The sequence below is a fragment of the Pantherophis guttatus genome, chromosome 5 (genome assembly GCF_059756535.1).
Source record: "Pantherophis guttatus breed Tessera chromosome 5, ASM5975653v1, whole genome shotgun sequence".
NCBI lineage: Eukaryota > Metazoa > Chordata > Lepidosauria > Squamata > Colubridae > Pantherophis > Pantherophis guttatus.
Genome location: NC_142067.1, coordinates 35,906,574 through 35,921,520, shown reverse-complemented (window position 1 = coordinate 35,921,520; position 14,947 = coordinate 35,906,574). Strand labels below are relative to the sequence as shown.

Here is a 14,947-nt window from a genome sequence, read left to right as displayed (position 1 = left end):
TCAAACCAGCCTCTACTTTTACCTTCATTGAAAATGGAAGCAGGTAATTATCTTGCAGCCTGAAGCAATTTAAAGTATGTTTCATCTTTGGTTTTTAGAGATATTTAAGTTAACTTGAAATAAATTCCTTAACTCTATCTCTGTCTCCCCTCACTTTTTCTAAAACTGAAAAATATGATTTTATGGAGTTTGAAGCAATAAAGCAAGTGTTTCAGCAGCTGCTGGCTGTTTATTCCAGTTTATTTTAAAAGTCCTTTTATATTTCTGCAAAGCTTGAACTTCCCCAAGTCTTTTGAGATTTTAATGCATGCTGTGTTGCCTCCTTTTGCCTATCTGAAAATCGGGACACAGAAAAATAAGTTTTATAAATGAATAAATTGATAAAAGCAAAACTTAGATTTTTGACTTTCTTTCACTTATTCAAACTATGATTGTATCTGGATTATTAGATTAAAATGTGTAGTCTTATAAAATTACATGACTATGAACATCTTTATTTTTATTTAATTTGATTTTCTACCGAATGTTGTAGCATTTTAGATATATGAATGCATAATTATAAAAATGATATATGGTAACATTTTAATAATTCTGGACACTAGATAATGTGTTCACCATTTTGTGTAAAAGTTATTTTGTGACAGGTGAACTTGCAGATGGGAAGAAATCTGAATTTTATTAAATATATAGCAATAGTAATAATTGTAATAATAATAATAATTTCATATCATGTTAGGGAGTTCATACTATATGAATATAGCACTCAAAACCAGTGCTAATAAATATACTTAAATAATATGCAAATTTTTTCAGACAAAGGATATCTGGAATCTGCTAAAAACATGCATAGAATAGGTAGTCAAATCTACATTTGATGTGAAAATAACTAACTTAGATTCCAGGATCAGAGATGGTAGGATGAAATATTATTTTATTTAGAGTATGGCATGCAGTGTCATGGAAATCTACATATGCTGGACACAATGCAGTCCTGACAGCCTTAATTGCTAGTTCATTCTTTTCAGCACTTGCATACCTAACCTTGGTGCACCACAGGAGGTGAACCATCTTACACCAGCTGACTAGTAATGCTCAGGTTGCCTGCTCTTCCAGACTCCTCTGTCGGTCTCACAGCTCCATTGCCTCCAATTCAACCAGGTCCAGCGCCAGCTTCTGCTTTCCGCACACACATGAATGCAGCTAGATTTTTCCCATTGAAGCTTGTCTCTAGTATAGGAAGTAACCAGAACATAAGTGAACATGAGCAGTACCTCTTGATTCAAAAAAATAAAGTTACATATAAGATAGATTTGCTCAAAAATCTTTTTGTCTGTTCCTTAACAGGAGCCTAAATCCAGAAAGTCCCCAGGTGTGCACACAATTCTGTTTGCAGGAGTGTTATCTCATTAAGGAAAGAAACTGGAAAATTTCTCAGATCTAGGGACCCGAGAACTCAAAGCCACTTGCTTTTGCTATTGTTTAAGCCTGTTCTTCCCCCTCCAAACCTCCACAGCTTCTAGACACAGAGAGAGAATTGACCATCAAGCCACGCCCACAAAATAAGCCACGCCCACAGAACCGGTAGTAAAAAAATTTAGAACCCACCCCTGGACCCAATGATGGTAGCCGAAAGTGGAGTCAATGAAAGAGTTGGCTCCCTGAACCCAAGGGGAGGACTTGAGAATTCCCAACAGACATTCCCTGTGATGAAATTGTGAAACAGTGGTCTCCAGCTGGTTGAGCTCTCTGCATGAGGAGTCAGTTTTGCCCAAGCCTTTAAAAATATTGGGTTCACTTGCTTCCTCTCTTAACCATCCTTACTGGAAATGGCTTGTCAATTGCTTTTAGATATTAAGAACCTTCAGAAGGACAAAGTTTTACTATTCTGGGTATTTTTCCTTCAACTTCCAGCAAAAGAAATTTTATGTAAGCTTAAAAAAGTAAAAAAAATCTTAAATTTAGAAATGAGTAGCAAAAAGATAATTAGAATGTTGATTTTGGAAAGCTTTTAAATGGACTAAGAGGCCAGATTTATTGAAAGTTAGATTCCAAAATATTCCCTATAATGTGTCTAAATCTTATTAAAAATATATGAAGATTTTGAATTTAAGTGTTAAGAAATTCCTCTGGGAAAATTTGCTGGATGATAGAAAAATGTGATAAGAGGAGGCCTTAAAGGCTAGTTACTAGAAGCTACCAGAAAGAATTAAAGATTATACTCAAAGGAGAAGACTCACTATTATAGAATGGAAAAAATGATTTTAACTCTGGAAGAATTCAAGGATTTTTGACAATGTACCCAGAACTTTCTATTTAGACTGTCTTACATCATAAAAATGGGCTTAAAACAAGAGATAGAAGAAAATATTGAAAATCAAACTGTTTGGGATATGGCTTAAAATTGATGGGACACGGTGCATAAAAATCGATGATTTTTTAAAAAAAAACAAAAAAATGCATTTTTTAAAATTTAAATCGGATTTTTTTATTTTTATCAAATTTATTTTAATAAAATGCTTATGGAATAAAAATCTATCTAAATATAGTTCTTTATTTAAGATACATTAATGATTTAGTTTATTCAGCATGAAATGGAGCTTAGTTATGTAGCATGAGGCTGTATGTTCTGCAATACTAGGACTATCGGTGAGTCAACAGGGGGTCAGAGGAGGAGTTGCTGCGGGACAGAGATGACAATTGCTCTTTTAAAATTATGATTTAAATTGAGTTGCTTTAAATCAAGCCTTTTTACTAGTGATTTAAATCGTGATTTAAATCGACTTGATTTAAATCAAATCTACCCTGTGATAGGTTACAGCAATGATATTGACAAATGAAACAGATTGAGGTTTTAATAATTAAAAGGGACACAAAAATAACAAGCCAGAAGAGTGACTTAGATATATGGATTTTTAACTCAGGAAAGTGACTTGGACAAGTTTCTTACTTTGGTTTTACAAAAGAGACGTGTTATACTTATGAAAGAATTCTTGAGAAAAGTTAAAGAGAGACAGAAAAGAAACCAGCTTTTGGGGCATTCCTTAAAAGAACTAAACATCAAGATCTTTGAAAGAAAAATGTAAGTTTGCAAAGTTGGCTTATTCAATCAAAGTTAAAATGTATATGATTTTTTCCCTAATAATTTTAATTAGTTTTTGTTGAACTAATAAATAGTTCATAAATAGTTGAACGATGAGGCTTTAAAGATTTGTTTATAGAAAAGTAATGGAAGAAAGAGTTTTTGTTATGTTTTTAGTAAAAATGATGTTACCGTATTAAATTTGAGAGAAGATGAAGACAAAATGATAAGAAATCAATTTGAGACATCATTTGAAGGGATTAAATATTGTAATTTTATATATGCTGTTCTTGTTTCTGATAGTTCCTAATGGAATTTTTGTTAAGTTTGAATGATGAATGAAAAATCACATCCTAGCCTAAACTTTACCAGTTAGAAACTGTTGAGTGGAGAGCATATATAATTGATGCAAAGCAAGGTTGATAGGTGTTTTCTCAATAATTATTAAAATTTCAATTATTTTAAAGTCCAAATAAAATAATTAAAACCCATTTTAACATTATTTTATCTCTTGAATAAATACAAACCTGAAATTGTGTCCCTCTTTTCCACCCATCTAGGCTGGGAAAGGAAGGAAAAACCGTAAATGTTAAGATTTTTCTGTGCCAGAAGTATAAACCATCTTGTAGGGAGAAAGAGCACATTGAAAAATTGTTTCCTGAGATGAAATCTTTTCTTGTATTCTCCTCCTCGTTGGAATCTCATGACTATCATATGAAAAAGAGAGGATCTCCGCAAATGTGGGGTCAGAGAGAAATTTCCCTATGGCCACTATGAGAATCCATTGCTTTTTCTTAGTGAGAGCATGAATTAAAAAAAATAATTAAATAAATTTCCCACAAGAATAAAACAAAATTAAATCCAATTGTATGCAGTAAATCCCTCTTAGGAGGTTTCACAGGTTTAAAAGGTTTAATCATCCATGGGTTTGGGGGAAAAACAATTAGAAAATCCCCATTATAATAGCTGAGCATGTGCAAATTTCCAGTTACCAAGGCTAAAGTTTAAAGCTTCTTGTCACATCAACTTTATTAATCATTAAACTTCATTTTATGATACAACATAAACAGCTGACATAAACTTAGAATAGTCAACCAAGTGATAGAAACATTGAAACATGAATCCGTACAATATATAGCTGCAAGGAACTTATATTGATTTTTAATTTATTAAACGGAAGGTGCATGAAGGAGAAAAATGGTTCAAAAACTTATTTATCTAAAAAAATATCTTCAATCTGGCAAGCAAAAAGGCCATTGCCAATTGAAAAACAATAGGCAAACATACTAATTTAAAACTACAATACATTGAGAAAGAAGAGATGGTTAAGTCAAACCTCCAAAATCAATTCAGCTTCTTTTATACAACCACTCTTTTCTTGTCTTCTTCCTGCCCCTTTTCATCCATTCTCTTTGACCACTCAAGGCAGGCAGTGTATAGAAAACACACACAATCTTTGAATATTTACCCAACAGTTTAATTTATCAGGAAAGGAAAAAAGACTGGGGGAATGAAAGAAGAAAAGGCAAGTTTCTGGAAGGCTTTCTCAGTAAGGTGAGAGTTTTTGCTGAGGACCTATTGTCTTTTTATTGCCTGAGTTAAAGGATGCAGCTAATCACTTTCCAGTAATTTTTAAAATAGGAGGAGAACTTGAATGTAGCCAGCCTGGCTGTTCTGCATAATTTGAAGACATCTTTCCTTTTAATAGGACTTATGAAATTGCTAAAGGTTGCAGGGCCAATATATGTACTGATGCTAGATCTGCGTTTGAGGTTGTACATGATTTTGAACAACTATGGAAACAGTGCAAATTCTAAGTTTCAGCTGGCACTCTTATTAAATGTGGGGCTCTTATTGCCGACTAATGGAATCTCTCATCTTGCCCTCTCCTTTGGCAGTTGTCAGAATATCTGCACTTTCTGGCCTTCCTGCTAGTGAATGAGCTGATGCAGCAGATCAGCAATGCTCTCTCTGGGCCCAATGCAAATAAGTTTCCATTTATAAAACTTCATCCATGTTACTGTATCTCTGGTTCAGTTTTTGGCCTCTTCTTCCAACATTTGAAAAGGTAAGAAGCAGGTTGGCCACAGGATACTTCAGATATTTAGAAACACCTAGGCCAGTGATGGTTAACCTTTTTGGTGCCGCCTGCCCAAGGCGCGTATGCACACATGCAAATGCACATGTGCGTGCCAGAACCCCCAAAATGAAATGCGAGTGTCTCCTGCATATGCACCCTGTCCCCCCACGCATGTGGCCTGCCCCGCTTGCCCCATTTTTGCTTCTAGGTTTGTGCAGGAAGCTTTCTAGGCCCAAAACCGGGTGCGGGGGCGCCTTAGCCTCCTGCACCAACCTGGAAGCCAAAACAGGGTACGGGGGTGCACACGAGGCCCCTGTGCCTTGTTTTGGGCCTGGAAATCCTGCACCAAACTGTATTCCCCCCACGCATGCACGTGCACTTCCTCTCATGCGCCCCACCCCCCGCATGTGTGTGGCAGAGACCCAAAGACCAGCTGTCCGACTGGAGGCACAGGCGCATGTGCAGTGGAGCTGAGCTGGGGTGACGGCTGGGTGCCCGCAGAGAGGGCTCTGAATGCCACCTGTGGCACGCATGCCATAGGTTTGCTATCACGGACCTAAGCATTTCAAAGCTAGCTCTTCCCAAAGTCCTTTCTTGCTTCGTATATAGTCTATGGTTCATGCAAGCAAAAGACATGAAATGTTAAAATGGTAGGCACCTGGAATTCACACTATTGTTGCAAAGACTTTCAAGTGTGGAATGTCTCCCGGACGGCCCCCGACCTCTGCACCTTCCGCGCCGACCTAAAGACATGGCTCTTTCAGCAATTTCCCTGATCTGCCGTGGATTTTAACTTGGGGATTTGGGGATTTTAAATTGGTTTTTAATATTATTTAATCTTTATCTATTGTCGGGTTGTTTTATTGTTGTGAGCTGCCCCAAGTCCTACGGGAGAAGGGCGGCATATAAATCTGACAAATAAAATAAATAAATAAATAAGTGTGTCCTAAGAGATGTAATACCGCAAAAATAAAGTTGGTAGTTTAAAGAACAACAATATTCACAGGTCCCTTCTGGCCTTGCAAATAAACCATATGCCGATCAGTAAAATATATCAGTATATATAATATATCAGTATAGGTATTTTACTGATACTTGTTTACTGAACAGACTTTAAGAAGCTCTGCTCAACACACCATTCCCATCTTGCTTTTTGTCCCTCTTTCTCTTTTCCTAATACATTCTCCCCATTCTGTGCAATAGGCTAGAAATTTGAAATTAGATTAAGAGCACAGATTGCATATACCCCTGGTTTAAAGTATTTATACCTTCTTCAGCTCAAAAGGCTCCAAGAGAGCTTACATAAAGTCAGTAAAAAAAAAAAAAAGACATGCTCTGCCTGAAGGATTGCAACGTAAAGATGAGGCAGAAAAGAGGAAAAAGGCTTAAAAGGGAAAGGAAAGCAAGAAAGCGAACTCAGATGACTGTTCTTGAACCGCTTTTCTGCAATCATATGTAGTGTAACATAGCATTATCCCAGGAATAACTTTTTAATTCCTCTGTGGTTTTCCTAATTCATTCAAATCAGAGACCACCTGTCTAGAGCTGATAGTTGCTAATCTTGAGAGAGGCAAGAGATTGGGTCCTTGTTTGAATCTTCTAATAGTTTTTTCATTAGTTTTTGTTTTAGTAATACAAAACCTGGTACTATGCAGGAAAAAACAACAACTTTTTAATAAGTTCTGATGTAAATTGAAACAAATTGTTTCTGAAGCAGAAATGGCTGGTCTGGAATGGAGCAGCATGGGTATTTTAGGATTAAATAAATAAATACATTTCAGTGAAATATTGAGTGTTAAGAGTTTAATGGGTCGAATTCAGGGATGGGTTCTACTTACCTTTACTACCAGTTCGCAACGGGGCTCCGCTTGCAGAACACAGAACACAGAAGCATTCTGATCACATCGGGGTTGGTGGGCGAAGCCTCCCGCCGGTTTTACTGCCAGTTCTATAGACCCGGTTCGAACCGGGGGCAACCCACCACTGGTCGTATTTTTATTTAACATGTAGGAGATGGTAGGAGAGAGTTGAAAATGTCCTGTTCCATTGTCCAAGGTGTACAGCAGTGGTGGTATTCAGCCAGTTCTATCCGGTTCGGATGAACCGGTAGTGGGAGGCTTCACCCACCCACCCAAACCTCATCATGTCCCATTTTTGCTGCTCTGTGCGTGCACGAAAGGTCCTGCACATGCGCAGAGGTGGCATGTGCGAGCGAAGTGTGTGCGCACTCACATTTGCGAACCGGTAGCGAAGGTAAGTGAATACCACTCCTGGTGTACAGCCTCTCTGTCTTCCCACCCTTCATTTAAGCACTACCATAAAGGAGCATCTCCCATTGAGCTTCTTTCATACTGAGAAGTGTGGCCAGCCAGCTGTGCTTCAGAATGATGAAAAGATGTATCATAGAAAATAGTAACTCCAGCAATTGTCCTCTACATGCAAAACAATTGTCCTCCTTTTAAAAAGTATAGTGCTGTGCCATGATTAAAAGAGTAAAGTTAGGTATAAGTACACCAACTGGGGGACACTGGATAGTATATTGTCAGAGTTTCTAATGGTTCTAATTAGCAGATTTCTTGTCAACACTTGAATATTGGAAGGACCAAACATTTTCTATTTTGCATGGATTTGGTTCTGATTGTGATACAATAAGTTCGAAACACCACTTAAAGTAGTCTTTAAAAAAATCAGAATAGAATTTTTTAAAAAGGGAAGAAAACATGAAAAGTTCAAGATACATTTTAGCTAAAACTAACTTCCTAACAGATCTAACAAGGAAGAGATTTTAGGCTTCAGCTGAACTTGTTTCTTCCAGTTTTATGCAAAAACCAACTCCTTCAAATTGCATGTTTTAATTAATCCTTATGTTGGGGATTTTCAAACCCTGTTTTGTGGAACCCTAGGCAGAGGTGGACTTCACATACTGTAGCAACCAGTTTATTTATTTATTTATTATATATTTATTAATCATATTTCTATGCCGCCCACTCTCCGAGGATTCTGGGCGGCTTACACCAAAGACAGTATACTAAATAGCATATTGCCCGCTAACAATCTGGGTCCTCATTTTACCCACCTCAGAAGGATGAAAGGCTGAGTCAACCCTGAGCCGGTGAGATTTGATCAGCTGATCTGCTGAATTAGCAGTCAGCTGAAGTAGCTGCAGTTCTGCACTCTAACCACTGCACCATCTCGGCTCCTTTCAGTTCACCCAGCACCAGAAATGTGAGTGTGTGCGCGCCGTCCAGGCATACGTGCGGCATCACAAAACACAGCAATTCGCTCGCACCGCCCACACATGCATGTGATGTCAAACAACACGGCAATTTGCTCACATGTGTTGTCCACACATGCGTGCAGCATCAAAAACACAGTGATATAGGATGGGATTGCGCCCGGGCGGGTGGGTAGGTCCACCCGCAGGTTGCCCAAACCGGACCAAACCAGCTGAATACCACCTCTGATCCTAGGGACCTGTGAAAATCTAATGAAGTTTCCTGAAAAATTGGGAGGGGGGAAGTTTACTCAAACTCAATCAGTGTTTTATCACTATAACTTTGTGCCTTGATTAGGAGGTTCCAGGCTAAAACTCTATGAGGTAGAGCAGAAGGAAACTGACACCCAGTGAACACCAGTATTGTATAGTATATTTTGTAAATGCCTTTATATAACCCCATTATATAAAGGTAGTCCTTGTTTAGCTACCATAGTTGGGACATAGTTGTTCATTAAACAATGCAGTCACTAAGTGAGATACCATGTGACTTCAACTGTGCTTATGATCTTGCTCATCTTTCCTCTGCTTTACGGACCTGCGAAGCTCATAAATGCAGGCATTGGTGGTGAAGTTATTTCTTTATCACCATCATAATTGTGAAGGGTCATTGTCTGAAGCAGTGGTTAAGTGAGAACTGTATAGTGAGAAGCATAAAAGCCTCCATTATCCTGTTTTTTTCTGGGTTGGTTATGTCCCTGAAAAACAGTACACTTTCAGTTAAAAAAAAAACCATCTTGTGACACTAGCTGTAGGATACAATGACTGTTCAGTTGAAGTCTTGTCTGGAGGTATCCATATTCCACCCTACTTATTTGCATGCTAGAGTTATTTGCTGGCATTTTATTTTATTTAAGAACATTTATATGGCCACCTCCTAGAGGTGAAGCTCTCGCCTCACAATCAGTAGGCCGTGAGTTCGATCCCAGGTAACAGTAGATATTTCTCTCTCTCGGCGTAATGAGAAGATATCCGCTGTGAGCTCCGCGTAGACACCAGGAAGGGCATCTGGCCATTTAAACACTTAGTTCCATTCAGTCGCCCCAACTCCACCGCAATCAAGGGATTTAGGGTTGCTAAAAGAAAAAAAAATGGCCACCCAACTTGCTCTTGGTGACTCCAGGCAGTGTTCTGCCCCAGCTACTGACCCCAAAGAACACAGCACATACAAAGTCCGTTCAAATCTTGGTTTACTGAATAAACCAGTCTTTTACAACAACGGCTGTTAATTAATTGCATTAACAGCTGCCAAGAATTCAAAGAATAATAACTGAAAACTTACTGTGGTTGGCAGAATGCCCAGAAGCAATTTGCAGAAAGCTGATAAGGAAGACAAAACACGAAGTTATGTGAACGAAGTTGTTCCCTGCAAATTGCTTCAGTTGGTGTTCCTCCTTAAATAGGCTAAGGGAGTAGCCAATTAACCCCAAGCCTTACTCTCGAGGAGACCTCCTCCTGAGGAGCCACTCCTGCCTTTTGGCAGCTCTGCGCGCCCGTGCATCGAGAAGAGGCTCCTCCTCTTCGTCCTCTTCACTTAAGGGAGCTTCTGGAGGTTCTGAAGGCCCCGGCTGAATCCCCGCCTCTGGCACCACATCTTCTCCAGCCTCCTCATTATCCGACTCGAGTGCCAGCTGCACAGGCTGCTGGCGCAGCACCACACCAGCCTCCTCGCTGTCTGAATCAGCTACTAGCTGCACAGGCCGCGTACAAGCCACAACAGGCAGTTTACATGGACAAAACTTCAGTACAAAAAGCTACCCCTCCCCCCAGACAGATAGAAGTAATATGCAGAATTTTCTGAATTGTCATTAGGTTTTATGCGGTATTTTCTTCTTATATCATAATAAATAGACAGAAGCTGGTCTCCTCTTCCACTTCCCTTGCCCTTAAATATTTCATATCTTTCATCTATTGTTGTAGTTTATTGAAGGTCTTGCTTTTTCATGGAATAGGTGATATTATAGAAAAAGAATCAGATGGTAAGAAAACCATGGTAACATTAATTCTGTAAGTATTTGAGAATTTAGAGCGTTGTAGTTAATTGAGCCTGAATCAGGGATGAAATGCTCCCAGTTCAACCCGGTTTGGCCAAACCAGTAGCAATGACGGCTGGTGGTTTGGAGAACCATTAGTGATGGCAGCTTGAGGCTCTGCCCACCCGCCCGGTCATTGTTACTTCCTGGTTTTAACCAGGAAGTAACCTGTTTTTTACCCTCTGTGCATGTGCAGAAGGGTTTGCGCATGCGCAGAGGGTCGGTGCGTGCACGTAACGCATGGCACATGCACTTCTGAACCGGTAGGGAAGGTAAGTAGATTTCACCCCGGCCTGAATCTATATATTGATCCAGAATTATGCTCAGATTAACTTGGTGGTAGGTTTAGATCAACAAACAAGATATGAGGTGAAAAAGTGACTTTCTAAAAGGATTTAAATGGAGATAGCTTCAGTTAATGTAATAGTAGCCCACTTCCTGATATAATTTTCCCTTTTTTAAAAGAAAATATTAGATTTGAAGTTGAAGCAAACTATAGTTTGACAAGTTGAAAATTATACATTTATCTGAGCCTAAGACAGGCCATGCTTTTCTAGCAACAAAGTGCGGTGGGAAGTTCAGTGGGCTAATGAATTGTACTTTATGTTAACCATGGCATAATATATCCAAACATAGAAATTAGAGTTGTCCCTGTTTTGTTTTTTTTCCCCCTTACAGCCTGTCCAAAAAATTCATCAGAAATCGGTAAGAAGAATATCTGGAAAATGAAGCTGCATTAAAGGCTTGTTTACTGTTTCTGACAGTTTTCCTGAATTAGTCCTCCCACTTCAGTCAGCCTGGCAACTGCATCAGCCTTACTTCTTAAGATTTCACAGCTGCTGCTAAAAAGAAATTAAGAATGGGATCATAATCTACTCAATATTGTCATAGCAGAATTGGGTGATCAACATATTACTTCTTTAATTCAAAAAACATATTTGACCCAACCATAGTTTGTGGTATGAATAGCATATACTACCGCGTTAACTAGGTCAAAATCTGGAATTGAGGAAATGCAGAAGCCTAGTCAGTTCCTGCGGGAAGTGCCTGGTATCTCTTGATCCCTGTGCCAGCAGAGAATTACTAAGGCTTACTTTGTCAGCCCTTGGGCAGCACAGTAGATTTAGCTCGGGCACTACTATGTTCTGTGGAAGGACGTAGCACTACGTTTGAAAAGGATGTCCAAAGATTCTACACTTTTTTCCTTCCCTTGTTAAAATAGCAGAATGGAAGAGAAGGGAAAGGAATGTAGTCTTTATTGATGAAGTCATTTGACCATATCAACTGTATAAAACTAATATACAAATGATTAAAAAATAGGGCATGCTTATAGTAAGTTTTATCTCTACTGTCTTCAAAACAGCCTTTGAAATAAAGAGTGCAGTCTTACTAATGCTATGGAAGATAGCAAAAAGTAACACTCTTGGGTATCCCAGTAATTTTTAGATTTTAACTAAGAATCTAAGAAGGCAGCCCTTTCTTCAGACCACAGTTTGCAGAAATGTCTTCAGTGGCTGGTATTTTTACATTTACATCCATATATTTATTGAAAGTGCTTTTTAATGCCATGACAAAAGACTACAGTTACAGTTTAAGGTCACAAGTGGAAAATTACAAAGCCTCTGTGATGCAAACGTAATAGATACAATGTAGAATGCTAATTCTCAGAAGAAAAGTCTGGGACTGTGCAGGAAGGTGAAGGAAATAAAAATGTGCAAGAACGTCAGGGACAGATTTCCAGAAACTTCAGGAAGATAGTGCTAGGATGATAATTTGAAACACAACCAAAAGACTTGAGTTGTTCCATGGTTTGAACCAAGGCAATATAAATGACAACTTGAATTGTTTTCTTAAATCTTGCTGTTGTCTGCAATAGATTGCATGTTAGGACAAAGGTCCACTTTACTTTGTGACCTGCTCATCTTGGTTTCGTTGTGACCTATTTTGAGAATATTTTTCAAATACCACTCGCAGATGCCATAGGTATGGTAAAGTGCTGCCAGTCCTTCGGTATTGCTTCCATTTTTAGTAACTGCTCTTGCTTACATTATGCTTGAAATCACTAAAAGTTGTAAATTTAATGTAATAAACACAAGTTTATTAGATTATGTGTGTTTATTGTCGTGGATAGGCAGACACTAGTAGAGGAGTGGGACATTTCAGGATGGATGACTTAAAATCTTGCCCCCTATGCTTTTAATGTGGAAACCTAGAATAATTGTATTGTAAATGATATGACTTTTTCTACTGTAATGATAAAGAAATGTCCAAAAGGTCAGCATAAAAATATGTGAAAAATATTATAAATGTGCACTCATTCCTGAAGCTGTACTGTATTTGTTTTGTTTATAGTACCTTGGTTTAAGCCTGTGGAGCGGTTCTCTATCATTTCCATCATAATATTGATTGTTATTTTGTACTGGTGCCAGTTCATTATAGTAGGTAAGTACTAAATTCCTTTTTCTTTATTAATATTGATATCAATAAAGTTTATTAATGTGTGTGTGCATGTTTATGGAATATGTGTGGAATAATGCAAAAGAAGTTTGTGCTTTACATGATTAAAAACTTGTGTAAGCATCTTTATTTTGAGCAGTTTATGTAATTGCTTACTAATGTTTTCTTGACTCTGGAAATAACAGAATAAAAGGTGACATTCTAATTAATTAAAAACTGCTACCCTTTCATTTGTGATATCTATGAGTATTTATTAATACCTTCTATAACAGTCTGCACTAAAAAAAAGTTTGTACTTGCCTGTGACTGTTCAACATTTGGCCATAGAGTGACATAAGTTGAATACAGACAACGATTGTTCTTAGAAAATGTCCTTTCTTTTAATGCCATTATTTCTATAAATTAAGTTTTATATTAATAATAATATAAAAGCAATATGTTTCTGAACATTGATAGATATGCTACAATGAGAAAGAAGCAGTATGTGCCTGCTGCAATGCCAGAGCAAATCCATTTTCTTTATAGAATTACTAGTTTAGTAGATTAGGAGAATGCTGTAGAGAGTACTTGGGCCTCAGTACTTAGTCTTCAACAGAGTCTTGAATGAAATTTTCCTTAATAAAATGGTAAAATGTGGACAAAATGGTCCTATTGTTAAAAAAAATTATAATTGGTTGAGTGATCATGCCCAGATAATGCTAATGAATGGTTCTACTCCTGTTTGAAGAACTGAATGTCATATTGAAAAGAGAGTAGACTTACTTTGTGCAGAAGGCAGAACCAGAACCAATGAAAAGTGCTTCAGGCTACGTTCAGTAGGAATTGCCTAACTGTATAAGCTATGTGAGCAGGTTGCCACCTGAAGTGAAGAACTTAGTAGAGTTCTTTAAAAACTGAGTGATCATTTGTCATAAACAGTGTAGTGCACTCTGGGAGTTTTGTTAGTTTCTTAATATAATTCTTTTTGCTATGCCCCATGCCTGAGATAACTGGAGATCACCTCAGGTATTATAGGTCTCCCATTGTTTCTGCCTGCCTAATATGCTTGCTCCTACTGCCCCTTCTCTCTAGGTCCTTTCTATTAAATGTTGCCTTTGTGTGGGACCCAGGAAGCATGGTGGCTTCTCTGTCACATCTCCCACCTTCTGGAACAGATCCCACCCAGAGATATGGATAGCATCACAAGGTTTTTTTAGCTATGCCATTTAGTTTATATTTTCATGATCTACTTATAAAATGATATCATCCGAACATGGATTTTGCTTTATTTATTGTATATTTCCTTTAGGTTTAAGTAAATACTGTACTAATATCTTTCTGTGGGGAAAAAAAATAGAGTTTAGCCAGTAAATAACAATCATAGAGCCATCACAGTTATTTTGAACTGGTAGGGGTTGAAGGAGAGCTGTTCATTTACAGTAAAATGAAGGTTCATGGTCTGATGATTTTTCTGCTGTATCATTGGGAGTACAGATTGTTTTGGTGAATACGAGGGCTCTCTTATTAGATCAGATTAATGTGTTTCAGTATTTTTGTATCATAAGATATATTTGATGGTACAAACAAGCTGAATGATTATCTATCTATCTGTCTGTCTGTCTGTCTGCCTGCCTGCCTGCCTGCCTGCCTGCCTGCCTGCCTGCCTGCCTGCCTGTTTTATACATGCTAGTCCTGGGTAGTTCAAAAAAATTCCATTAAAGCAGAATAAGTATAACCAACAAAATTCCATCGTCACATCATATCAAGGAAGGATAAGATTTTTTATTTTAGAAAATTATATTGCCACCTACTCGCACATGGCAACTCAAGGCAGCTTACATGGATATAAAAACCCATATGAAAATAATAATAATAATGAAGAAGAAGAAGAGGAAGAAGAAATAGTAAAAAAATATCCACCCACCCCACGCCACCACCCTGGCAACAACACACATTCATACAAACCATTTAATGGACTCCATCCCGCTTTGGATTCCCCAGGCCTGCTGACAGAACCATATCTTCAGTGTCTTCTGAAAGAGTGT

General features: G+C 38.0%; 1 protein-coding gene across 6 annotated transcripts in view; it reads left to right on the top strand.

Annotated features, from left to right (window-relative positions):
- Positions 1–14,947, top strand: part of CD47 (CD47 molecule) — a 65,108-nt gene that overhangs the window by 25,855 nt on the left and 24,306 nt on the right. For 3 of the 6 annotated variants that reach the window (XR_004590619.3, XM_034413052.3, XM_034413033.3), the window contains exons 3-4: positions 11,145–11,171; positions 12,819–12,908. Coding sequence is in view for 4 of the 6 variants with exons in the window: in XM_034413052.3 (XP_034268943.2) it covers positions 11,145–11,171; positions 12,819–12,908 (117 nt within the window). In the remaining 2 variants the exon portion in view is untranslated. The remainder of the gene's footprint in view (positions 1–11,144; positions 11,172–12,818; positions 12,909–14,947) is intronic. The other 3 variants (XR_015734420.1, XM_087894905.1, XM_034413047.3) reach the window with 1 other exon arrangement.